The sequence below is a fragment of the Garra rufa genome, chromosome 6, assembly GCF_049309525.1.
Source record: "Garra rufa chromosome 6, GarRuf1.0, whole genome shotgun sequence".
NCBI lineage: Eukaryota > Metazoa > Chordata > Actinopteri > Cypriniformes > Cyprinidae > Garra > Garra rufa.
This window is the reverse complement of record NC_133366.1, coordinates 41,656,284-41,683,677: the sequence shown is the minus strand read 5'-3', so window position 1 is coordinate 41,683,677 and position 27,394 is coordinate 41,656,284. Positions and strand designations below refer to the sequence as shown.

At 36.3% G+C, this 27,394-nt stretch overlaps 1 protein-coding gene across 1 annotated transcript in view; it reads right to left on the bottom strand.

Annotated features, from left to right (window-relative positions):
* Positions 1 to 27,394, bottom strand: part of dlc1 (DLC1 Rho GTPase activating protein) — a 137,352-nt gene that overhangs the window by 77,079 nt on the left and 32,879 nt on the right. The window contains exon 5 of the mRNA XM_073841574.1: positions 7,841 to 7,874. Within this exon, the coding sequence (XP_073697675.1) occupies positions 7,841 to 7,874 (34 nt within the window). The remainder of the gene's footprint in view (positions 1 to 7,840; positions 7,875 to 27,394) is intronic.

The following is a 27,394-nucleotide window of genomic DNA, read 5'->3' as shown; positions in this document are numbered from 1 at the left end:
ACTTACTTTTTAAAATTAGCCTTCTCATTAACTCCATTATATTGTTCATTCAGACTGATTTCCCTGGTGAAAAAACCAGCTAAAACCAGCCTAGGCTGGTTGGCTGGTTTTAGCTGGTCAACCAGCCTGGTTTTAGCTGGTCATAGCTGGAAGGCAGGCTGGTTTTAGAGGGGTTTTGGCCACTTTTCCAGCCTGGCCAGGCTGGGAGACCAGCTAAAACCAGCTACTTCCAGCTTAAACCAGCTAAGACCAGCCAACCAGCCTAGGCTGGTATTAGCTGTTTTTTTCAGCAGGGTTGGGAAAGTGGAGCACAAACACAAGAGGCAGGATTTATTACATAAACCTATCACAGCCGGACCAGTCATATTCAGTTATATCGAGTGGCTTTCCCCCATTCATTCTCAATTACCCCCTACCAAACCCACTGCACACTTTAGGAGGTCTGTTAAAACTCAACGGGCTCAGGGGAGGCGAGAGAGATGAGGACTCCCACTGTAAATTTACCTGCTGGTGTCACTGTTAGACAATATTTCTTTAGTAAAACAAGTTGTTAAGTTTATATTTTGTAATATTAGCATTTTTAAATTTTTGTACCACAATTTTTTTTGTAGGCACTGCCTAAATAAACTAGTGTGAGTGAAAAATGTGTTTCTTTTCTGAAAGGCCAAGAAGACTAACCTATACAGAACAACAGTCTTCAAACAGATGCCTTCCAAATAGAAAACAGCTAAGGAATTGTAAGTGCCTATTCTCCAAATATGAACAGCTCAGTCTACTGGTTCTCCGAGAATAGAACAAAGCAGTAAAACAAAAAAAAGTCTGGCAGTTATAGGACGCAACAGGAAGTGCAGAAGTAGAATAAAAGCAGCCCATGTTCACAGTGGAAACAGATTTGGGACAGACTTAAAGTGATGAAGTGGCCAAGAATGTACCCTTGTTTAAACCCTAAGTCTCCTTACCAATAGGTCAGAGCCAATAAAACTGTGTGGGAAATAAAAGGCTGGGGCTGAAGAGGGCATTAAGTTCTTTAAATCAAATAAGCATGACAGACAAGGCTCAGAACACATTAGCTCTGAAATACAGACTCACATTAATGGCACGATACCATTGCCTCTGGACATGAAGGAGACAAACACGAGATCAAGGCAGGATATGTGGAGAGAAGAAGGTTGATTTGTGTCAGCTGGGTCATTTCATGTGAAACTTAACCCATTTGGGTATGACCGTCTCAGAAAATTGGCATGGAAATGTAATCTGTGTGGACCGCTGGCTAGATAAGGACACACTATAGGGTTTTCTGAGGTGATTCAGTAAATCACAGGTTAAACTATAAAAAAAGACACTTTTATGTTTACATTTATGAAGTTGTTTACTGCTAAGTGCACGTTTCTGCAAACATTACAAAGCATCACAGCATCACAGCAACATTACAGCATCAGACAACAATATGCAAATAAGTGTTATTTCAGTATTATTTATTTATTAATTTATAGTTTTAATTTTAATTTTAGTTTAGGTTTCAGTAATTTTATGTTTAGCGTTAATTTCATTTAGTTTTAGTATTATTTCAATTTACCTTTTTAAGTTAAAAATTTATATTCAATTTTTTATATTTTATTTAAAAATAAAATGTAAAAATAAAATAAAATAAAATAAATAAAACAATTATTTACATACTTTAATTTAATGGAAAACAACAACCAGGACAGTCTTCAAAGTCTGCTCTATATGAAAAAAAATAAATAAATAAAATAACATTAAAAAAATCAAATGCAATTAATAACAGTTTATTAGATTAATAATATGCTTCTGATGAAAACCTACACATGATCTTAGACAAATAATAAGCTTGATTTATTAATAGAGTAGTTCATTCAAAATAATAATAATAATAATAAAAAAATAAAATAAAATAGCCATTATTTACATACTGTAATTTCATGGAAAACAACAACCAGTACAGTCTTCAAAGTTTCTCCTTTTGTTTTCCACAGACATATTGGTTTCAAAATTACTTTTCTCAGTTGTCTCTATATGAAAAAATATGAAATTATTTAAATGCAGTTAATTAATACAGTTTATTAGATCAGCAATATGCTTCTGCACATGACCTCGAACAAATAATAAGCTTGATTTATTAATGGAGTAGTTAATAAAATAAAATAAAATAAAATAATCTGCCATTATTTCCATACTGTAAATTCACAATTTAACACATGACCTCAGACAAATAATAAGCTTGATTTATTTATGGAGTAGTTAAATAAAATAAAATAAAATAAAATAATAAATAATCTGCCATTATTTTCATACTGTAAATTCACAATTTAACACATGTCCTCAGAAAAATAATCAGCTTGGTTTATTAATGGAGTAGTTCAATAAAGTAAAATAAAATAATCTGCCATTATTTACATACTGTATTTTAATGGAAAACAACAACCAGGGCAGTCTCCAAAGTTTGTCTTTATGTTTTCTACAGAAATATTGGTTTTTAACTTACTTTTCTCAATCTTCTCAAGGCAATTACTTATCTCAGTGACTCAACGACTTCCTCTTTCCAAGCATACTTACAGCCTCTTGAAATGATGCCACAATAACAATAAATCTTATTCACCCAGACTGATAGGAAAACAGGTACTGAATCTATGGTGAGCACTTGATGACTAAAGTGGAATTTCCCAGGGTCCCATCAGGCAATGAAAAAGTCCCAAGATCATAGATCCAGTAAGTGAGCTATTGATTAAACACAAACGCTTACGGAACATGACGTTTACAGAAACTCTGAAGAAAGTTGCCATGAAAGCTTCCTTCATGGACACTTGTGCTGTATTCTATGTCCTTCCGTCAACAGAGCAGTTCAAATAAAAGGTCAGGCGCTACTATTCCAACTGCATGAATGCCGGGAATTAACTGCTGTTGATGTTTTCCCCTTTCAATATTAATAGACAAAGCACAAATTTTGCTTTGATGACTCACCACACCAAAAGCAATGAATGAGAATGACATTCCTTCTTCCTGAACGCCTAGACATGAAATTAAAGGTTGTAAGGTTACTGTAGGAATGCTCCACCAAGATTATATAACCAGCCATTGTGTAAAGATATTAATAAATAACAAATTTAAAGATGACACATTTGCAATAGGCATTATTATATGATAGCTTAAGACAGAACACAAATTGGAGGAGTATTGCAGTTTACAAATCAAAAATATTGACTGACAACAGAGGAAGCTTGAAGGAAGTAGCAGGCATGTGTGGCCAATCCCAGCACTGACAGTTCCTCAAACACTCCATTAAAACTTCACCTCTTTCCTTTCCTCCTCTTTCTTCCCAGAGCATTTCTTACAAGACTGTACCTGGACTGACCTGGCTCTACCCAGCTGGGGCTCGACCCCAGATGCAGGTGAGGGAGAGAGATCAGAATTGAGCAATAGACTCATTGTTCTGCACCCAGAGCCTGAGCCGTGACAGGGGGAATGGGTGCGATAGGGGCAGGAATGCTCTGGGATGAACGCACATCAAAGAACTACAGGCAAAAGGCCGAGAGGGAGGCGTTCTGCGGACATGATTATAGGTACCGCACTCACTGGAGATAAGAAAGAATGAGAGGTTACTGTTGCGCTTGATAGGCACAGGCCTGAGATCAGTTTTGAAGTTTCACTTCATAATGGAAGATGTTACTGAGTATGCAGAGGCCTGGTCCCAGATCCGCAGGAAGGGATTTCAATCAAGATAATGTGAGGGAGAGAAGGCTTTGAAAACCGCCTACTGTGTCTTTCATTTCCTCCACTGCCCTACTATGAAAAACTGTAATGTTTTAGGTTTTCCCTCACAGGCTACCTTGCATATTTTGGTATAAGAAATACGTATGTGTGCCACCGTAGTGGTACTAGTAAGATGCAAAGAACACAAAAATAATGAGTTTGTGTTGAGGTACTCTCGTGAATGCGTGTTGACTGACATGGAAGAGAAGAAATTGTTGAATAAAGTTGTTATTTTTGTTTTCTTTGTGCACAAAAAAATATTCTCATAGCTTTACAAAATTAGGTTGAACCACTAATGTCACATGAACTATTTTAACAACGTCCTTACTAACTTTCTGGGCTGTTGCTGTCTATGGAGGATCAGAAAACTCTCGGATTTCATCAAAAAATATCTTAAATTTGTGTTCTGAAGAAAAATGAAGGTCTTACGAATTTCGAGCGACATGAGTCATGATTTGTATCCAAGGATTTCACATGCTAAGTCCAATTTCGTATACCGGCTGAGCTACCGAGCAAGCTTGTTGCATCTGGAAAGTTAAAGAAGTTAGAAATTATGTTTTTTGAGGAAAACATTTTAGGGTTTCTGTCCATATAGTGGACTTGTATGGTGCCTGCGAGTTTGAACTTCCAAAATGCAGTTTAAATGCAGTTTCAAAGGGCTCTAAATGATCCCAGCCAAGGCAGAAGAGTCTTATCTAGCGAAATGATTATTTTCTAAAAAAAATTACAATTTCTATACTTTTTAAATGCTCGTCTTGTCTAGCTCTGTGTGTATTCTGTGTATTCCAGTTCAAGACAGTTAGGGTATGTCGAAAAACTCCCATCTCATTTTCTTCTCAAACTTCAAAATCGCCCTACATCGCTGTTTTATCTTTTTTTGTAAAGTTTGATGCACGTTCACTTTGTTAACACTGGGTCGGTTATTCTGCAGCGATGTAGTACGATTTTGAAGCTGGAGGGAAAAAATTAGATGGGAGTTTTTCAACCTACCCTAACTCTCTTAAACTGGAATACATAGAGTGCATGCAGAGTTAAATATTTTTATATACTTAAAAAGTATATAAATTATTTGTTTTTTAGAAAATAACCGATCGTTCAGCTAGATAAAACACTTTTTCATTGGCTGGGATCATTTTAAACCCTTTGAAGTTGATGCATTTAAACTGCATTTTGGAAGTTCAAACTCGGGGCACCATTGAAGTCCACTATATGGAGAGAATTCCTGAAATGCTTTCCTCAAACATAATTTCTTTATGACTGAAGAAAGAAAGACCTGAACATCTTGGATGACAAAGGGGTGAGTAAATTTTCATTCTGGAAGTGAACTTCTTTAAACATATGAAGCTGTAATTATAACTGTGTACGAAAACGATTACAAGTGTTCACTATTTTATCACCTTAAGTGTTTATTTCTGTTGTAAACTGCAGTGATATGTACTTGTTGGTATGTATTTCGCGTCTTGTGAAAAAGTTCCCACAGGTATGTTTTTGTCATGAGATCAGGTAAGAAAAAATACCCTTTATAAGGGTTCGACATGGCTACATCTTCATGTGAACAAATGTGAGGGATAGATAGTCTTCTGAAGATAAGATGCCATTACAAGGTTAAAAAGCTAAATCCTCCTTCCACATCCATTTGTGTACACTAAAGTTAAGACCTCAGCAAGAAACTTGAGCACTTAATGCAGCCAAATGCTCCATTCTGGTGTCCCATACCCCTTAAAATGACCCTGAATGCAAACTAACAATGTCAGGCTTTCATGGCCATGGAGCTAGTGTTAGATAACAGAAACTCCCTCTCTCATACACACACAAACATATGCAAACACATTCAAAATCACTTTGGCCCTCTTTGCTCCTGCCAAAACCCTGCTGTGTTTTAGCCTACTCTGGAAAGTGATAGTACAGTAAGGAATGACGCCTAGATGGGCATCACTTTCCTTGCAATACATAAATACTGTTTGCTCTCTGGTGTTGTGACCCAAAAGTCCATTGTCATAACAACACAGAAATTAACCATGAATGCTCTGCATCTTGGGGCAAGGTTTGCGTGATGTAACCAGGCTGTGAACCCCACATTCCTGGCCTGATACAGAGAGGCTTTGATGTGCTTTGAAACAGGGGACCATTGTGCTGAAATCAGGCCTGCGTTTTATCATCCATCACACACCAGAATACCAAGGCGCAGAGCCGCAGGGGGTCATTACATAACGCAGTAGCCTCCACATAAATCCTGAGCATCTCCAAATTCTGAGGTTGCGACTGATATCATTCAGATCAACATACCCGAAAAATAACTGACAAAGAAAGCCTTGGAAAATGCATGATTCAACGTCTTGTCTTTTCTTTGTCTCCATTGCATACACACCAAGACTTGGCAAGTACGAAGATGATGGAGGCAGACGCACATGCTGAGTCTACTAGCTCCTGTTGCTTTCTGGTGTGGATTCCAGGGAGACACAGAGGTCAAATCAGAATGATCTCCTATGGTTCATCTGGTGTCTGCTCAACTTGAATGCAAAACGGATGTGACCAGACATTTTCCAGAGAAAACATCTTATCATGACATTTAATAATTTGGTGCCCGGAATATAATATAAAACTCCCACACAATCCGAAAAGTAATTTTGACCAAAGTGCCATTTGGACTACATCTCAGTTATTTATTGTGTTTAATAACATTCTATGCTGAAAATTATTCAGCTCTTTTGTCCCACAGTATTTTTGTATATTTGAACCCTTTCCAATATTGACTGTATGATTTCAGATCCATCTTTTCACACTGAGGACAATTGAGGGACTCATACACAACTATTACAGAAAGTTCAAATGCACACTTGATGTTTGAGAAGGAAAAACGATGCATTAGAGCCAGGGGTGAAAACTTTTTAAATTTGAAGATCAGGGTAAATTTAACTTATTTTGTCTTCTGGGAAACATGTGAGTACCTTTTATAGCTTCTGAAGGGCAGTACTAAATGAAAAATATGATATTTAGGCAAAATAAGAAAAACGTACACATATTAATTCTGTTCAAAAGTTTACACCCCTGGCTCCTACTGTATAATGCATTGTTTTTCCTTCTGAAGCATCAGTTAGCGTTTGAACCTTCTGTAATAGTTGCATATGAGTCCCTCAGTTTTCCTCAGTGTGAAAAGATGGATCTCAAATTCATAGTCATTGTTTAAAAGGGTTCAAATACACAAAAATGCTGAAAAACCGAAGAATATGTGGGACCTGAAGGATTTTCTCAGCAGCAATTTCTCCAGTCTTCAGCATCACATGATCATTCAGAAATCATTATAATATGCTGATTTGCTGCTCAAGAACCATTTCTTATCATTATCAATGTTGAAAACAGTGCTGATTTACATTTTACCTGACAATCAAAAGTTTTAACATGACTATGGCATGTTGGGTGAAGAGTGTAGCAGCTTTGACTTTCAGTTAACATAAATTAAACAACAACAACTGACAAAAAAAGCCAACAGCACAAGACAGTTGATATATAGAAGTCAGCATACATCGAACGACCACATGAGCAGCAGCCAATGGCTAACAGCTATTTGTCCATAGCTTGCATGCAACGTTTGTCTTTAGCCTGAGGGTGAGACCGACATCAGGGTAAATGCTTTGCTGTGGCCCAACAAAGCATCTCTTTCAGCCAGCAAATGGCCATGGATTCATAAGGGAATGAAGAAGTTTGTTCTAGATATATATCACTCTAGTAATAATCTTCAATTTCCAGCCATATCTCTCTTACAACTCTCTGTTCTGATATCAGGCAGCTCATCGTCTGACTGAATAACATCTGCTAGTGTTTAAGACGGATCCAGTTCCACCAGTTGACATACATAGGCAGGAAAATAAGGTTGTATGTAACTTGACTAGTTTTACAAACATTTTATTTTTTATTTTTTATTCACCTTATGATATCCTAATGTGTAAACAGCCATATATAAAATTACTTATTATTTTCTCTTATTTTTCCATCACTTTTCCATTGCTTATACCGCTTAATGTATGTTATAATTTAAAAAAAAAAACAACAACATGAGGTCATCTGAACTTACCTGCTCTGTCTTTCTCAGAAAGTACAGCAGAGGTCTGAAAGAAAGAAAGAGAGAAACATCAATATCTCAAAAATGATAAGGAAATACAATAAGATTTCTAAAGAAAACACGTAAAATCCCTAAAATACATTTTATCACGTCTGAAGGTCAGCTTGTATTTGAAATTCCTGAAATGGAATTTCGAGAACACTTTATGAGTGCATATTTTACTTTCTATCAGGATCCAGTAGGACCAATAAAATAGTTCAGTTACACAATGTAACTCCATAAACATAGTTTACATTTCAAACCAAGCCAGTATAAACTAGCCTACCACCTGTCCCTGTGAGTAAAACACTGTGTGTGTTTGTGTATGTGTGTTCATGCCCAGCAAGTGCAGCTGGCCAAGAAATAAGGCCATTTGTGTAGCCTCTGCAACCTTGAAAACACCCTCCTTCTTACGAACAAGATACCCCACACCACACACACACACACACACACACACACACACACACTGGTTTACATGTTTTATGGGGACATTCCATAGGCGTAATGGTTTTTATACTGTACAAACCGTATTTTCTATCGCCCTAACCCTACCCTACACCTAAACCTAGCCCTCACAGGAGATTGTGCGAACTTTTACTTCCTCAAAAAAACTCATTGTGCATGATTTATAAGCCTGTTTCCTCATGGGGACCTGAGAAATGTCCCCACAAGGTCAAAATTTACTGGTATTCCTAACGTGATGAATACCAGGTACACACACACACACACACACACACACACACACACACACACACACACACAAAGACATGCATACATGCTTACGTATCTTCTAAAACTTCGTCATCTGACTAAATGCGATTATCCATAATTTGTTAGATCATGTGTGTATTTACTGATAATGCTGCTAAAAGTTTGTTTTTAAACAAGGAGGAGGGTATGAGACAAAAATAACCCCGCCACATATTTTTACCATGTCGACACGTCTCAGTGGAAAACACACAAATTAAAAACACCAAAAAAAAAAAAAAAAACGTGTGTGTAAGTGATTATTTTAGCCACAGCGTTGTGACTGGAAAAATGATTAAATCTTTTGCTTGGCAAAGGGGTTAATATGGTTTCCAAATTTAGCACAATCGTGGAATTGGTTAAAACCTTTGTAGGACTTCCTGTGTTGAAACAGGAAGTTTTGGCGGGATATAATGAAGGGCTTTTCCGAAAAGGTTTAGTTATGTCACAACAATGAACCACGATTTGCTTCATGCTAGCCAGTTGCAGGCAATATATGGGGTGGGACATTATCATTGTTAAGAGCATTTGATAAACACTTTTAATGTGTGTTCCTGTAAAAAAGAGACTGTAAATGTGTAGCCAATATATGGTAAAAATGCTAATTTTTACAGTGTTGCTGAAATTAAATATAACTGCTGGCGCTATGACAACAACTGAATATTGGCATGTAGATGTCTTCAGACCAGGACTTTTATTAAACATGAAGTTTGATGCCGATTGTGAAGATGTGAGATAGTGTAAAGCATGTTTGATGTGAGATAGTGTAAAGCATGACATTTCCTGTTGCCAACAGGTGGCGCTATGAATATATCTGAATACTGGCCTTTAGATGTCTTCAGTCCTGGACTCGTATAAAACAGTAAAGTAAGGGTAGATTAGACATTGCATGCTTTATTTATTGTAAAAAAGCCAAAAGGTTTCCTGTTGCCAACAGGTGGCGCTGTAAATTATAACTGAATATTGACATGTAGATGCGTTCAGGCCAGGACAAACATGTGAATTTGCTGCACACTGCATGTTTAAGTTAGTATAAAAGTCATTTCCTGTTGTCAGCAGATGACGCTATGAATAAAATGGAATATTGGCCTTTAGATTTGTTCAGAACAAGTGACGTTTGGGGCAGATCGGACATTGTATGTTACAACAACTTCCACTCCCATGGCGAAACATCAAACTTTGTCAGGCCACCACGGACACACCCTTCAATGAAAACTCAAGACCTTCATAATTTAATGTCACAAAGACCTTTAGATTACACTGACAAATTATGATGTTGATGTCATTAAATCTCTAGGAGGAGTTTGTTAAAATGTGAAAGATGTGATTTCCTGTTACCAGCAGGTGGAGCTACGATTAAAACTGAATATGGCCATGTAGATCTCTTTAGGTCTGAAGTCTTATTAAACACATAAAGTATGGGGCAGATCGGCCATTGTATGCCTGAATTATAACAACTTCCTGTTTCATGGCGAAACATCAAAGTTTGTCAGGCCGTCACAGACACGCCCTTCAACAAAAACTCAAGATCTTCACAATTTTACGTCACAAAGGGCTTTACATTACAATGACCAAATTTGGTGTTGATCTGTTTAAATCTTTAGGAGAATTTTTTTTTTTTTTACTGTAAACAAGACAAACTTATATCTAAAAGCATAATTATGACAAACGAGCCGTTTTTGAGATTGACCGTGATTTAGTTTTGTGGTCAATGGCCGGTGAATGGGAGTTCTAGGGGCATAACTTTGAGCGCATCAAAATCTATATTTTTACAACACTAAGAAGGCTCGACACACCATGAAACTTTGCTCGAAGTATCGCCTGGGTCTCTACACATGAACTCCAGCATTGAGAACATTGTTTGTGTACACAGAGCTTACTAAAAAGAAAGTTTTTGAACAACTCACTTACACTGTTTGGGTTTCCGCTCGCAGCCGTCTTGCCAGTCAAGAGGTGTCGATCTCAGAATGCGAATGAATGGACTCCATAGGACGAAATATTAGGCTTATATGAGGCTCTTTTTACAACTAGAAGTTTAATATTGTTTTTCACTTGCGACAAAACAATGAATTAGCCGTGCATTTATATGGAAATATGCTTTAGGAGCTATCCATCCTCGCACTCGGAGATCGACACCTCATGACTGGCAAGACGGCCGCGAGCGGAAACTCAAACAGTGTAAGTGAGTTGTTCAAAACCTTTCTTTTTAGTAAACTCTGTGTACACAAACAATGTTCTCAATGCTCGAGTTCATGTGTCGAGACCCAGGCGATACTTCGAGCAAAGTTTCATGGTGTGTCGAGCCTTCTTAGTGTTGTAAAAATATTGATTTTGATGCGCTCAAATGTATGCCCCTACTATTCCCATTCACCGGCCACTGACCACAAAACTAAATCATGGTCAATCTCAAAAATGGCTCGTTTGTCGTAATTATGCTTTTAGATATAAGTTTGTCTCGTTTACAGTAAAAAAAAAAAAAACAGCCCAGTTTGCATTTTGGCAACAGTTATCCTTTAAAATGTTAAAGTCTACCGAATTTCATACATGTATGTGAAACATAGCTTGAGGGGCACAAATTTTATAGGTGGCACTGTCAAGCCATTTTGCCACACCCACTTCTGAAACCCATATCAGATGTAAATTTTTACCACTTTTGGCATTTATGAAACGTTTCGTGAGTTTTTGAGGAAGAAACAGCAATTCCAATAGCGTCCTGGCACCATCGGTGCTCAGGCCCTAAAAAGCACATAACAGAATGATTTAACTTAAAATTACTTACTAAATTACTAAAATTAAAACTAAAACTGAAAATATAAACATAAAAGGTAGTTCAAAGCTAAATACTGTATTAGCATATACTGTAAACAGTATTAAAATAACACTGGAAACTCTCATTTTAATTTAACAGGTCCTCTAAATGACTCTCTTTCCTGAAACAGAGCAATGGCTATTAATATCTGTTCCTTTGTTAGTTATTCATTATTGTTCATTATTCGCGTGTGTTGACTTTTTTTAGTCAGGCCGAACAGGAATTTCTGTGGTTCCGAAGGAATGTCGGGGTCTCCGTCTCAGGGTGACCTTCATCCACAGAACTCCTGCTCTGTCCACTGATCTTTGACCTTGTGTAATCCCAAAGTCCCTGGAACAGATCATACTGACAGAAACACCTCCATCATCTGCCTCGAAAGAGCGATGCATCCTGTTATATGAAGAATGTGGCTTTCTCTTCAAAACATCAGAGCATATTCTACTTCTTTATCTACCTTTATCTTCCACGTTTTTTCAAGTTCTCTCTCCTCAATTCCTTTATTGTCCTCTGTTATCACATTCTCTTATTTTATCTACTCCGTTCTTTGTTTCCACATTCTTCCGCTTTTGTTAACGTACCCTCATCCCCGTGTCCACCCATCCTCCTCACATGAAGCCAGATGCATGCTGGGAATTATCTTCATGTATGTACGGGGTACGAGGGGCTTATCTAAGAAGTGTGCATGTGTGTTTAGCAAGATAACTGCAGGATTGGAATCTTAATGGACACAGCGTACCTCAGGCAACACTTTGTTTTTGTGTTAGAATCGAAAATGTCCCCATTATTCTCATAGAATAGTGTGTGCATCAATGTACAGAGATATGGAAAGATTCTAAAAAAAATTATCCCTGAATGACCAGAAAATGTTCAAAGGTGAAGTGCGTAATTTATGTGCCTCTAGATGGAATTGCGAAAACAGTGAAAATGTCAGCTTAAAGACTTAAAGCCTCCCTTGCGTCCTCAGATGAAATTTCACCTTTAACATCACTAATTTCTGTAATGCTCTGGTTAGACAGAAGACTTTTTCTCTCCTTAAAGGATTTTCTACCCAACAGCACTATTTCTCCATAGCTGAAGACAAATCCACCCATTGCATTCCTCTCCTTGTTGATGGTGCTGCCACTGATGTCTGGATAACGCATTGTCTTGCACCCAATCTGTCTAGGGAACACACACACACTGACACCAATACACACATGGGGTTACTCACACATACCTGAACATGGTTTAGCTGAATCACACACACAGTTAAAGATAAATAGACTACATAATCAGTAAAATAATCTATAAAAACTCCCCAATAACAATGATGGTTCTCAGATTTACAGCTAAATAACGACCTTATCGACGCTAGCTAAAGGCAAGAAAGTCCCACGTTGGCACACTGCAAGCTATCAACAGTAAATCACCCGCAAACTTTCATACATACACATGCATGCCAACACCAACAAGACTGTAAAGTATTGCGTAAAATATACCTCAACATGCATTAAAATGTCCACAACCTGTCGACTCAGGTTTCGCAACCATAATGTGAAATTCGGAGTCTGCAAATGCTATGAAACATGATGCAGTAGAGCGTTAGCCGTATTATCATAGCGTGACTGTGACCACCACAGTAACACATTCTACATTCCGCTATGTGTAGGCCTGTTGTTTTCTCAAATTCACAGAAACAACTCAAGGCCACCGACAGTGAAATACTATTAATACTTCTGGAGAGCTTCTGGCATACTCAGAATAACTATATTTGTGTCAGAGCACTGTTATCACGCGCTATCCCAAACACACCACCCACCACCCTCATACGAGTGGGAAGAGGGTTAAAATGAGCTCGGAACAAAAGAATAAAAGATGGAGAGGAAGCAGGGAATGAGGTGGAAGAAAAATAGGACAATGAGATCAAAATGAATAAATAAAAAATGAAAGCAAAACAGGCAAGTATCACTATTACTATCACCTATGGTGGTCAAAGCCAATTGTGATATATTTGTGTTAATAAATATTAATTTGCATTTGTATAGATTTTAATGATACCTCAATTTATGTGGCCTATTGAGAAGCATACTATCACTTTCCTAAGTGACTGAATAAATGATTTTTGTCTGCAAGCTGAAATTTCCCATACACTGAAGAAGAAACTCAAGCCATTAAAGCAAGCAGCCAGCTAGCAGTAAGCAACCAGTGAACAACCATCTAGCTAGTGTACTATTACTTTCATAACTGAACAAATTAATTTGTCTGCAAGACAAAAATGACCATAGATTTTACTCACCCCCTTGTCATCCAAGATGTTCATGTCTTTCTTTCTTCAGTCGTAAAGAAATGGCTTTTTAAAGGAAAAAAATACGATTTCTCTCCATATAGTGGACTTCTATGGTGCCCCGAGTTTGAACTTCCAAAATGCAGTTTAAATGCAGCTTCAAAGGGCTCTAAATGACCCCAGCTGAGGAAGAAGGGTCTTATCTAGCGAAACGATTGGTTATTTTCTAAAAAAAAAGAGACAATTTATATACTTTTTAACCTCAAATGATCATCTTTTCTAGCTCGTAAATCGTAGAATGATTCTGAAGTTGAAGACGAAAATGAGATAGAAGTTTTTCGACCTACCTTAACTGTCATAAACCAGAATACACGGTTCACGCAGAGCTAGATAAGACGACCATTTGAGATTAAAATGTATATAAATTGTAAATCTTTTTAGAAAATGTAAAACTCGGGGGCACCATAGAAGTCCACTATATGGAGAGAAATCTAGAGCCAGCTAGCAGTAAGCAACCAGCAAACAACCACCTAGCAAATGTATTACTTTAATAGGATTAATCAAATCAATTTGTTTGGAAGACAAAACTTCCCATATATTTACATTAAAAAATTGAGCCAGCTAGCAGTAAGCAACCAGCAAACAACCACCTAGCAAATGTACTAACAAATTATTTCGTCTGCAAGACAAAAATTCCCACAGATTTACACTGCCTAGCAGGTGTATTGTTACTTTGTAAGCAATTAAACATCTTACATTTATTTATTTTTTGTTTTACAATAAAAAATTTTTTCAAGATAAATATTCGCATAGTCTAACAATGAAAAAAAGACTTGAGCAAGCTAGCAGTAAGCAACCTTGAACAACCACTTAGCAAGTGTACTATTACTTTCATAACTAAACAAATTATTTCGTCTGCAAGACAAAAATTCCCATAGATTTACATTGAAAAAACTTGAGCCAGATAGCAGTAATCAACCAGCAAACAACCACATAGCAAGTGTACTATTACTTTCATATGTAATTAAACAAATAATTTTTGTTTGCAAGACAAAAGTACCCATAGATTTACTTTGAAAAAACTTGAGCCATTTCTAAAGAAAACAGACAGCTAGAAGTAAGCAACCAGCAACCAGCTATCTAGCAAGTGTACTATTACTTTCATAAGTAATTAAACAAGTCATTTTCGTTTGCAAGATGAAAATTCCCATAGATTTACATTGAAAAAAACTTGAGACATTTCTAAAGCAGCCAGCAAATAGCCACTTAGCAAGAGTACTATTACTTTTATAAGTAATTAAACAAATAAATTTTATCTGCAAGACAAAAATTCTCATTGATTTACATTAAAGAAGAAACTCAAGCCATTAAAATAAGCAATCAGCTAGCATTAAGCAACCAACGAACAACCACATAGCAAGTGTACTATTACTTTGACAAGTAATTGAACAAATGACTTTCGTCTGCAAGACGAAAATTCCCATATATTTACATTAAAGGAGAAACTCAAGCCATTTTTTAAAGTAAGCAGTCAGATATCAGTAAGCAACCAGTGAACAACCAACAATTGCATAGACATACACAAAAAACAACCATATAGCAACACCACAACACTCTAGCATTACTGAATAAACAAAACTTAAACCAAAGGATAAGATTTCAAGTCTTAAAATTGGGTGTGGAAGAAATTGTTTATAATGTAGCAATTCTACAGGGTCCATCACACTTGTCTGGCAACACTGGACCACCCAAGCACATGTCATATGTTGCATTTCGGTCATGAGAGTGAGAGTTTTTTTTGGTATGTGTGTTAAAGTATGCAATCGTGTGTGCAAGTGTGGGTCCCCAGTCGTTATGGGGCAGGATTGGGTCACATTTTTTGGCCTGTAAGGTCCCTGGGCACAGGTTGTCATGGCATTAGGGATCAGAGGTTGTATCAGGTGTCCAACAGAAAAAACAACAGGGTAGAGCACTCAAGTATTCATTTACTCTGTGTGTGTGTGAGAGAGAGGGAGATGGGATAAACACCAAGCAGTTAAACACATTTAACCAGTTGGCAGGCTAGAATTACATGGATATACACTGAAAGTAAGCATTCACTCCAATACTGGGAACATCTGAAATTAAACATATCATGAATTAAAACTCCAACAGACTATGTTGTACTCACTGAACTGTACAAAACCGAACTGCAGTTCTATCATGACAACTCTCGGGAGATTTTGGCATGGTAATGGATATGACATTATTAATGTGTTTGGTCTTGCTGGAATAGATCTTAATTGCTGCTGCTGTGGGTTATTGCTGTTGTCGATTAGATGATATATTTCAAAGTATGTGTCTGTTTTTTGTCCTTAAAACACTATTTTAATAGGATTAATTTCTTACACAGCTCATCCAACGCCTCCGTTGCTAATTCCAAAATGCCATTTTAGACCTAGTAACGATGCTTAAGCCAATGATAACAGATTTATGCAGTTAATAATGAAGTTTTTAGGTAGACAGACAGGCAGACAGATGGAAAAGGAGAGAGAGAGCTCATGAATTACCTCTTTAAGTTCATTTTCTTCAGGAACAGCGCCATTGTTACCTTGCTTGTGATTAATGTCATGTGTGCAAACTGTCATGTAGTTTTTTAAATGTTGATAATCATCAGAGTAGCGCTAACAACATTAGCGTCTATGTGACCCTGGACCACAAAAGCAGTCTTAAGTCACTGGGGTATATTTGTAGCAATAGCCAAAAATACATTGTATGGGTCAAAATTATTGATTTTTCTTTTATGCCAAAAATCATTAGGAAATTAAGTAAAGATCATGTTCCATGAAGATTCTTTGTAAAATTCCTACTGTAAATATGTCAAATTGTAATTTTTGATTAGTAATATGCATTGTTAAGAACTTAATTTGGACAACTTTAAAGGTGATTTTCTCAGTATTTTGATTTTTTTGCCCCCTCAGATTCCAGATTTTCAAATAGATGTATCTCTGCCAAATATTGTCCTATCCTAACAAACCATATATCAATAGAAAGCTTATTTATTGAGCTTTTATATGATTTATACATCTCAGTTTTGTAAAATTTAACCTTATGACTGGTTTTGTGGTCCAGGGTCACATATGTTAACGTGTGTGCAAACTGTATGTGTGTGAACATGTAAGGGAGAGAGTGGGAGAAATCAAGTATGTGCTTTCCGTACATAATAAAACATAATTTTGTGGCAAAATCATGGAAACAATCTGTTGTTTTTATCTTATCGTTTACTGTATTTATTTGTTTGGCCAGTGTCGTTGTGGGTTGTGTTTATTTTGCTGTCTTAGGCAGTAAGAACCTTTAAAATAACCGAAATCATGTGGTGAACTGATATGGACATGTAATGAGAGCTGCCTGGAACTACGTTCGCCATGCGTTTCCTTGAAAATAATGCACACCTTAAAATGTTCATCAGCCAATCAGATTCAAGCATTCGACAGCCTAAAGTATAATAATCCATAGCAGATCTATACAGGTGGAGCTGGGGAAGGTGTTACTTCAGAGTAACTCTTAAAGCACGCTGTGAAATGCTATAGTGGATGCTAACCAGCAATTTAAATGTAAAGCAGCAAGCTTATAGGCTGCGTATGCAATCAGCCAATCAGCTTGTACCAAGTAGTTTAACGCTGTGAATATCATCAGTTTGCTTTAAAGACCATGTATCATTTTAAAAGTATTGTGTACTTTTTTAAAGCAGCCAAAAATTAAAACAATAATATAAAAAATACTTTAAAATACAACTTTTAATGTTACATGAGTAAATAGCGAACTTTTAAAGGGGTGCTATTATGCTTTTTCACTTTTTGAACTTTAGCCAGTGTGTGGTGTGTATGTTTGGGCATAAAAAAAAAAACATCTACAAAGTTACAAATCTCAAAGTCCACTCCAAAGGGAGATATTTGGTTTTTAAAAAGTCCCTTTTCAAGAACTACAACAAACGGCTCATTTGGACTACAGCGCTTGTTTTCCGCATGCAATGATGTCACAACGCGGTATCCCGCCTACAGAAATTCAATTTGTTAGCGGGTTGGGGATTCGCCTAATTTTAGCACGTATTATGGACAGCCGCTTCTGGGATGCTTCAGCGAGCCGCAAGTCATCTCAGCTTTAACTAAAGTGTCCGCGAACTGCTCCGGTAGCCGTGCTGGAGCGGCGCCACTGATGTGCGGTATAGAGGTTTCAAACACACGCAGATCCGCGGCTGATGTAAACACGAACACTGACTAGTGATCATCCGTGCACGTGCTGAAGCCGCACCGTAGACGTGCAGTGTGTTGTAAGACATTTATTCATCATACAGTGTAGATAGCTTCACTAGCCTTATGGTTTCGGGCATGTAAATAATAAATACATTAGCACAATAATGATAATATCATGTATCGCGATCTCGCAGGCTGACGATAGGACCAACAATACTGTAGTGTTTTATTAACTCACCTTTCATGCATCCTAGGTGTATATGCCTTCCTTCTTTCAGACGAATGCAATCGGAGTTACATTAAAAATAATCCTAGCTCTCTCAAGCTTTAGAACTGAACGAGTATAGACGAGTGTTTCTCTCCATCAGTCCAAAATAAGTCGATCCATAATAAAAAAAGTGCCTCACATGGCTCCGGGGCGGTCGGTAAAAGCCTCCTTTAGCGATCCGATGTGTTTTTGTAAGAAAAATATCCATATTTAAAACGTAAGAATCACTTTAATCAGATTAAAAATTATGCGTTTTTCGAACCACCAAGCATGACAGCATGTTCAAGTACACAAAATAAAGACTTTGTAAAAGAGCATAATAGGACCCCTTTAAAACAGCATTTTTAAGAATGAAATTATTAAACAGTGATAAAATGCTCTCAAACTGCTGTTTTGACTGGGGTGTATGTGGTAAATTCTGGTCAAGAAATTTACTGTTGTTTTGTTGTTTTTTTGAATTGTAATTTGTGGAATTTGTTACGACTTTACTCATTCTTGGGGTTAGGATTTTTTAAAATCCCATGACCCTAAGTTTTAAACTTTGGCGAGCAAGTCACCACACACTGGTTACACTACAAACATTGTGTGGCTTTTAGAGAAGTGAGCTATTGTTTTTTTTTTAGGCAATCAGACTGCAATTGTCAGCAATGCAAATTAAAAGGAATATCACAGCTTCACACTTGGGTTTTTTGACTTTTGACACCGCAGCAATGCTCTAGTACCACCCGCAACAGCCTAGAAAGCACATAGCAACATGCTAAATAACACATTATGACTTACAAACACTTTAGAAAATTAATGTAGCTTCTAATATGCTAAAAACCACTCCTTACACTCCAAACAGCCACCCACGATAACCAAATATCACATCAGTGAGAAAATGTACACACATAATTCTACATCATTAGACGATTCTTCCTATAAAATGATTGAAGTTTTAAAAATAAAGTTAATAAGATGTTGTGTGTGTGTGTAAGTTGAGCAGGTTGAAGTGTAGAGTTTACCAGCCCCCTAGTCTGGTTAAGAATGTGCAGCTGGTAGGGGTCAGACTGGCCCACCCAAAGTCTGAGTGGGTAAGGTGTATGAGCGTGACACACACACACATAAATGTAATAATTAGGATACTTATATCTGTACATGTACACACAAACCAAGTTCTTTCTGCCTTATTTAGTGTGTTTATTCTGAACATATATACATGCCGTTTGTAGAGTGTGTAGACACACAGATGCTATCTATACCCCCCAAACCTCAAACTTTTTCCATAACTAATGGAGACATTCCTGCACGTGCACTGAGAAACGTGGGAAAAAAACGACCCCTCTCTTTTTTTTTCTTTACCCCATAATAACTTCCATATGTTTTGTGTGAACCCTTTTGGCAGGAAGTGATGTAAATTGTCCCTCAGGGCATGTTACATGGCATAAACTGTATTTCTGTTTAAATCTTTTTTATTGAGGTATTCACTGAAACAATCCAACACTTATTGTTACATACCAAGGTTTTAGTTATTAACAAAATAAATAAACTAAATAACACACAGCAAATAAAAATAAACATACAAGCACCACAAACATATGTGACCCTGGACCACAAAACCAGTCATAAGGTTAAATTTTACAAAACTGAGATGTATACATCATATAAAAGCTCAATAAATAAGCTTTCTATTGATGTATGGTTTGTTAGGATAGGACAATATTTGGCCGAGATACATCTATTTGAAAATCTGGAATCTGAGGGTGCAAAAAAATCAAAATAATGAGAAAATCACCTTTAAAGTTGTCCAAATTAAGTGCTTAACAATGCATATTACTAATCAAAAATAACATTTTGTTATATTTATAGTAGGAATTTTACAAAAAATCTTCATGGAACATGAACTTTACTTAATTTCCTAATGATTTTTGGCATAAAAGAAAAATCAATAATTTTGACCCATACAATGTATTTTTGGCTATTGCTACAAATTTACCCCAGCGACTTAAGACTGGTTTTGTGGTCCAGGGTCACATATAGAACAAACAAAACAATCCCTTACCTCCCTCCCCACCCTAGGGACTAAAAATCATGCCACACTAATGGTGCGGTCAACACCACAAGATTACTCAGCCTGCGTTATCAAGATATAGGAGAAGAGGAGACCAAATCTTATCAAATTTGTCCAATTTATTTACCACTAGGATTCTAATTTTCTCGAAGTGAAGTACTTTAATCATTTCTTCCAACCTGGTTTAGCTGACGGGGTTTCTGTTGTTTTCCAAAATCGTAGAATAAGTTTCTTTGCCACAATAAGTCCATAAGACAACAGCTGTTTGTGATATTTTTGAAGTGACGTGATTTTATCAGAAATTCCAAAAATCACAAGAAGTGGGTCATGCTCTAATTCACTATGTAAAATATCAGACAGGGTTTCAAACACTTCAGTCCAAAATGAGATTAATTTAGAACAAAGAACATAACTATGCAAGGGAGTGGCTAACTCTGTCTGACATTTGTCGCAAAATGGGGAGACATCTGGAAAAAGTCTGTGTAATTTTGTTTTAGTATAGTGGAGTCGATGGATAATCTTAAATTGGATAAGGCAATGCCTAGAGTTGACAGAGCATGTATGAATATTCTCTAGTGCATCAGTCCAAAATTCTAAACATATCTCCTCCCCAAATTCTTGCTCCCACTGCAATTTTAAACTCTCTGTAGAAGGTAAGTTCTTTGATAACAACGAGTTGTATCATAAGCTGTATATCTGACTCAGTGATCACTGTTGATGTTACAAGCTCCAATCCAAGCTAAAAACAGCCAGCTGCATACGGAAACAATCCTGTCATTTTAATGAGAATTTGGATATACAAATTTAGAAATCCAATACAATTGTTTAATCCTCTCACCAACAAATGTTCTGGTTTTCTGGTATTTCTATGCTTGCCACTTTGTGAAATCAAACAATTGTCTTAAAATGCTACTGTAAAAACATATATCTATCTTTTCGGCATGTGGTATGGTCTGAACAATATGATGACTACGGACCCAAAGGAAGTAAAAGTACAGCAGTGGACAGGATAAACAATTACACTCCGTACCAATTCTACTTATGAAGGACAAAACGAGGACAATGACTGATCCCAAGCTAATAGTATTTTAAGGAGTTTTGTCTTGCCATAGTTACTCATTAGGGATTTTCAAAGCACTGTTATCTGTAGGTTTGGAACGGGTTGTACACTCTTAAAAATAAAGGTTCTAATGTGGGGTTTTGCAGTGGTGCCATAGAAAAACATTTTGAAAAACTTTCATGGAACAATTCTTTAAAAGATTCTTCACACTAAGAAAAGTAATGGTTCTTTTTATAATTTGATTAACCTTTTCCACTACAGAGGTCAAAAGTTTACACCCCCCTTTCAGAATCTGCAAAATGTTAATGATTTTACCAAAATAAGAGGGATCATACAAAATGCATGTTGTTGTTTATTTAGCACTGACCAGAATAAGATATTTCACATAAATGATGTTTACATATAGTCCACAAGAAAAAAATAATAGTTGATTTTATAAAAAATGACCCCGTTTAAAATTTTACATCCCCATAATTCTTAATACTGTGTTGTTACCTTCAGAAAAATCCTTCAGGTCCCACAAATTCTTTGGTTTTCCAGCATTTGTGTGTGTTTGAACCTTTTCCAACAATGACAGTATGATTTTAAGATCAATCTTTTCACACTGAGGACAACTGAGGGACCCATATGCAACTATTACAGAAGGTTCAAACACTCACTGATGCTCCAGAAGGAAAAAACATGCATTAAGAGCTGGGGGTGAAAACTTTTGAACAGAATGGAGATGTGTACATTTTTGCAGATTCTGAAAGAGGGGTGTAAACTTTTGACCTCAACTGTATATAGAACTCATTGTGTAGTGGAAAGTTCCATGGATGTTTACAGTTCTTCAGGGATATATACCAAATTAGAATGGAATGGGCCAATTTCAAGTCTCTGTGACTAGAAAGTTCATTCTTATTCCCTATAGGTTAGAAAGGTTGATGGCTGAATAGAAGATCAGGAACTACATCTCATTTCAGTAGAGCATTGTACTCTTAGGATGAAGAATGTTCCCTCCAAATGTCACTAACCTCACAATAGCTGGTATTTTCCCCCTTTTTTCTGGCCCTAATTGACTCCGTGGATTAGAGAAAGAGAGTCAGGATGCTAATCCCTGTAATCCAGTATAATCCAGGCTCCAATAACAATAGAAGATGCTGAATTAAGCAGACAGCACTTTGGGAAAACAAGAAATGAGGCTAACCTATGGAGCAAGATTAGGGTGCCATGCAGAAGCACACGAGGAGGCCGGTAATTACCCTGCTGGGCACAGTGGTCCGAGAAAGAAACACAAACGCAAGATCAATGCTTAAAGTCGCAACTGAGAAAAGACAATATTACAAGAAATAAAGTTGTAAAATGTGAAACATAAAATCAAACTATTAGATATTAAGTCATATTATGAAATATAACACAACACTTATACACTACCAGTCAAAAGTTTGGACACACTTCTCCATTCTCTTTGATGGGGAAGTATGTCCAAACTTTTGACTGGTAGTGTATATTGAAATGGGCTTCCTTGCATGAATGCATCAAAGTACATCATTTTCTTAATACATAAATTTGTGGGTGTGTACTGTACATAACACCTGTTTCCAGCCTTCCTCTGCCTGTGCGTGTTTGCATATTTACATCATGATTTATAGCTATCAATGCTTTGACACACAGGGGACCATGTCACGGACATCTCCTGCCATTCCACACCTTTAAATTTATAGACAACAAATGACAGTACTTCACTTTGGCTACCATCCTCTGTTTGATATACAAATATGATGCCAGTTCCGACAGATGAAAACCCCTCAAGACATACAGATTTCTTATGCTCAGACCTCTGGGGCCTCAGACAAATATATTGAGTTCAGCCCATGCCGGGCCAATGAACTGTCAACATCACAAAGCTAGCCAAATACATGAAACGTCTTATGCTCCTGACAGGCTTGAGTTATGGGATGAAAGTGGGCTGAAACATTGAGGGTTCTGGATCATGTGAGGAGAGAAACAAAGACTGTAATATGGTCATTACGGGCAAACAACCAAACGTGTAAGATGTACCACATATACTCAGACTGCTGAATTGAGATTAATCATAAACTGCTGTAAGTTCTCATTGCAGATACCACAGAAATGAATCTGAAGGGTGGGAAAGCATATTCATAAGGCGGCTTAGATGTTCTCGGTGACTGCTAGCGACCTGTAAACACAACTATCTCTTTCTTTACAATCCTCTTATATAACCAGAACCCCAGAGTGGGCTATTGTGATGTGTAAATTCAATGATATCATTCCATTCATGTATCATGTCTGATTTTTTCTCTGTTTTCTCTGAGGCACAGAAAAAGATAAACCCCATGTTTTGGGTTGTAAGAATTCCTGATACAGCATGGCCGACCTTCAACTCTTCGGAAAACAGATTTCCTGCTTAAGGTCAAAAGGAGGTTACATTTTCCACATCCTTCTCTAAAAAACAATCTTTTTTGCTTTTTGACACCTATTTTCATTTATTCTCACCAAGGCTGAAAAAATTAGCCCACTTCAGTTTGACTGTTTTTCTGTATTTAACAGAGAACTGTCTATCTTAAAAAAAATAAATAAATAAAAATGTATTTTTTTTTTTTAGTTCCATTAAGAGTAATGAAGGTAAATTATTTATAAAACACTTAGGGACGGTGGTAACATAACTTTAAAATGAAGGAGTTTTGAATTATTTAATGTGGGTGAGCATTCAGTTCTGACTTTTTTCTCACACATGCGAGTTTGTATCACAATTATGTCTTTATATTGCAATTCTGACATTTTTATGCAATTATGACATTTTTCTCAGAATTGTGAGATATAAACTTGCAGTTGCGAGTTATAAAGTCAGAATTGTGAGATATAAACTCGCAATTGCGAATGATAAAGTGAGAATTGCAAAATATCAACTTACAATTGTGAGTTATAATGTCAGAATTGTAAGATATAAACTCACAATTATGACTTTCTTTTCTCAGAATTGCGTGATGTAAACTCAGAAATGTGAATTATAAAGTCAGAACTGCAAAATATCAACTTACAATTGCAAGTTATAAAGTCATAATTGTGATATAAGCAATTATGATATAAATGAGAAATAAAGTCAGAATTGTAAGATATAAACTCACAACTTTTTCTCAGAATTGCGAGATAAAAATTCCCAATTCTGGGAATTTACTTTTTTTTTTTTTTCACAAATGCTAGCTTGTATCTCGCAATTCTGACTTGTTTTCTTGCAATTGCAAGTTTATATCTCACAATTGTGACTTTTTTCTCAGAATTGTGAAATAAACTCGCAATTACAAGTTATAATGTCAGAATTGCATGAGAAAACTTAAAAAAAAAAACAGAATTGCGAGTTTTTATCTTACAATTATAACTTTATAACTTGCAATTGTAAGTTGATATTTTGCAGTTCTGACTTTATAATTCACATTTGTGAGTTTATATGACGCAATTCTGAGAAAAGAAAATCATAATTGTGAGTTTCTATCTTACAATTCTGACTTTATAACTCACAATTGAAAGTTGATATTTTGCAATTCTGAGTTCATCATTCGCAATTGTGAGTTTATATCTCACAATTCTGATTAAAAACATGTCATAATTGCATAAAAAATGTCAGAATTTCGAGATATAAAGTCATTATTATGATACAAACTCGCATTTGTGAGAAAAAGTCAGAATTTTTTTGTACCTCTAAATTGAATATTTTTTTATTACAGAATTGCATTAAATAACGTCAGAATAAATTGCAATTGCAATTCTGAATAAGTGAGAATTGTGAGATATAAACTCGCAATTCTGAGAAAATATCAGGCTTTGACGGGAAACAGTTTTGAGGGTTAGTATCTCGCAATTCTGACTTTTCTCGCAATTCAGATTTTTTTTTTCACGCAATTCAGACTTTTTTCAGAACTGTGAGATATAAACTCACAATTATGAGAATATAGGCTTTTGTTTCCCCTCAAAACTGAGGGGAAACAGTTTTGAGGGTTTGTATCTCGCAATTTTGACTTTTCTCGTAATTCAGATTTTTTTTTTACGCAATTCTGACATTTTTCTCTGAATTGTGAGATATAAACTCGCAGTTGCAAGTTATGAAGTCAGAAATGCAAGACATAAACTCTAAATTCTGACTTTTTCTTAGAATTGCGAGATAAACATTTTTCCTCACAAATGCTAGTTTGTATCTTGCAATTCTGACTTTTTTCAAGCAACTGCAAGTTTATATCTCACAATTGTGACTGTTTTCACTTTTTTCAATGCTGACTTTTTTTCTCAAAATGGTGAGATATAGACTCGCAACTGCGAGTTATAATGTCAGAATTGCAAAAAATTAAATCAGAATTGTGACATAAAAAGTCACAATTAACTTTTTTTTTTTTTTTTATTCAGTGGCGGAAACATGCTTCCATAGTGTTATACTCACCATGGCTTCATTTATTTGATAAAAAACCAACACTAATATTCTATTGTATAGTAACATTGCAACTTTATTTCTTTTTTGATTTTTTGATGCCAAAATGGTCTTCAGTATCACATGATGCTTTATAAATTATTTTAATATGCTGATTTGGTGCACAAGAAACATTTTACTTTTACTTTTAAAACCGCTTTTACTTTTGTGAAAACCAAAATCTCTCTCTCTCTCTCACACTCTCACACTCTCTCACACACACACACACACACACACACACACACACACACACACACACACACACACACACACACACACACACACACACACACACACACACACACACACACACACACACACACACACACACAGTTAATTTCAAAATATGTAGAGGCCATGAGCTGGAAGGTCACTAATGCATTTTCAAACAGGCCCCCATGAGTCCTCATAATTTCGTGACTGACACAGCTTCTAGTCTCCTTTCTCTCAGCATCTATTTATTTAACTTTCTGGTCATGGAGACCATAGGCACATACACAAATGTTACCAGCATAACTTTGCTATTCTGGTATGGAGATACAGTGATGCCTCTATAAACTTCATTCTGGGCATTCACTATCACTGCTACTGTAGCTCTAAATAACATACATTAGCAATGAAGGGTAGCCGTGGCCTTGCAGCGCTCCGTTAGTGTTTAACATACCTTAGCAAGAGCAAAGAGGCTTGCGTGCAAATGCTGCATATGAGCTAGTTAGCTTGTGTGTGAATCAAAAGGCCTAACCTTTCATATGTTTACCAGGTACACTTATGTAATCCGGCGAGGAATGACAGGAACGAACAAACAGAAAGGTGTGAGTAGACGCTTACAAACGTGAACAAACACACTTACTTCATGGTTGCAGACATTGAATAAGTGTCAGGGTAAACAGCAGTTTCTCTTGTAAACAAGAATGGCTTTATGTGTACTTTGCGACACGTGTTTCTCGCTATGATGTCTGCAGGTACTTGCTCCGACATGTAAGCTTGCATTCCCTGTGCCTTACATTTTTTAATTATCTTTTTTCTGGCTCAATTTCTCATCTCTCATCACCTTGACCTCTGTCTGAGCTGAACTCAGCTATGTTGACCCATTAATCAAGATTAAATGGATACAGCCATTCAACTTGCTTCATTTTTCCATTACCTCAGTCAAGATGACTACAGACTGAAACATGAAACAAAAGGGATCATATCAAGATAAGGGAGAAATCTGAGTAAAGATTAGATTTAAAATGATTGCAATTTAAAATAACCTAAGTTGAATGCCGTTAGTGCTCAAGAAACGTGTGCTGGTTGATATTTTTGTGGAAATATGATCATTTTTTCAAGATTCTTTGTTTTGATGAACTGAAAGTTTAAAGAAGAGCATTTATTTGAAAAAAGAAACCTTTTGCAGTATTATAGATATGCTTACTGTCATTTTTGTTTAATTTAATGTGTTTACTTATAATTACTAAAAAAATATTTATACTATTATGTGTATATATAAACAGTGTGTATGATTACATTAATAATCACACATTTGAAAATTATAAATCATTAATAATAATTAATACTAATTAAGATGCGTCAAACAGGAAATAATTAAATAAAATCTGAATACATAAATGTAAATTGTGAATATATAGAAGAAAATCAG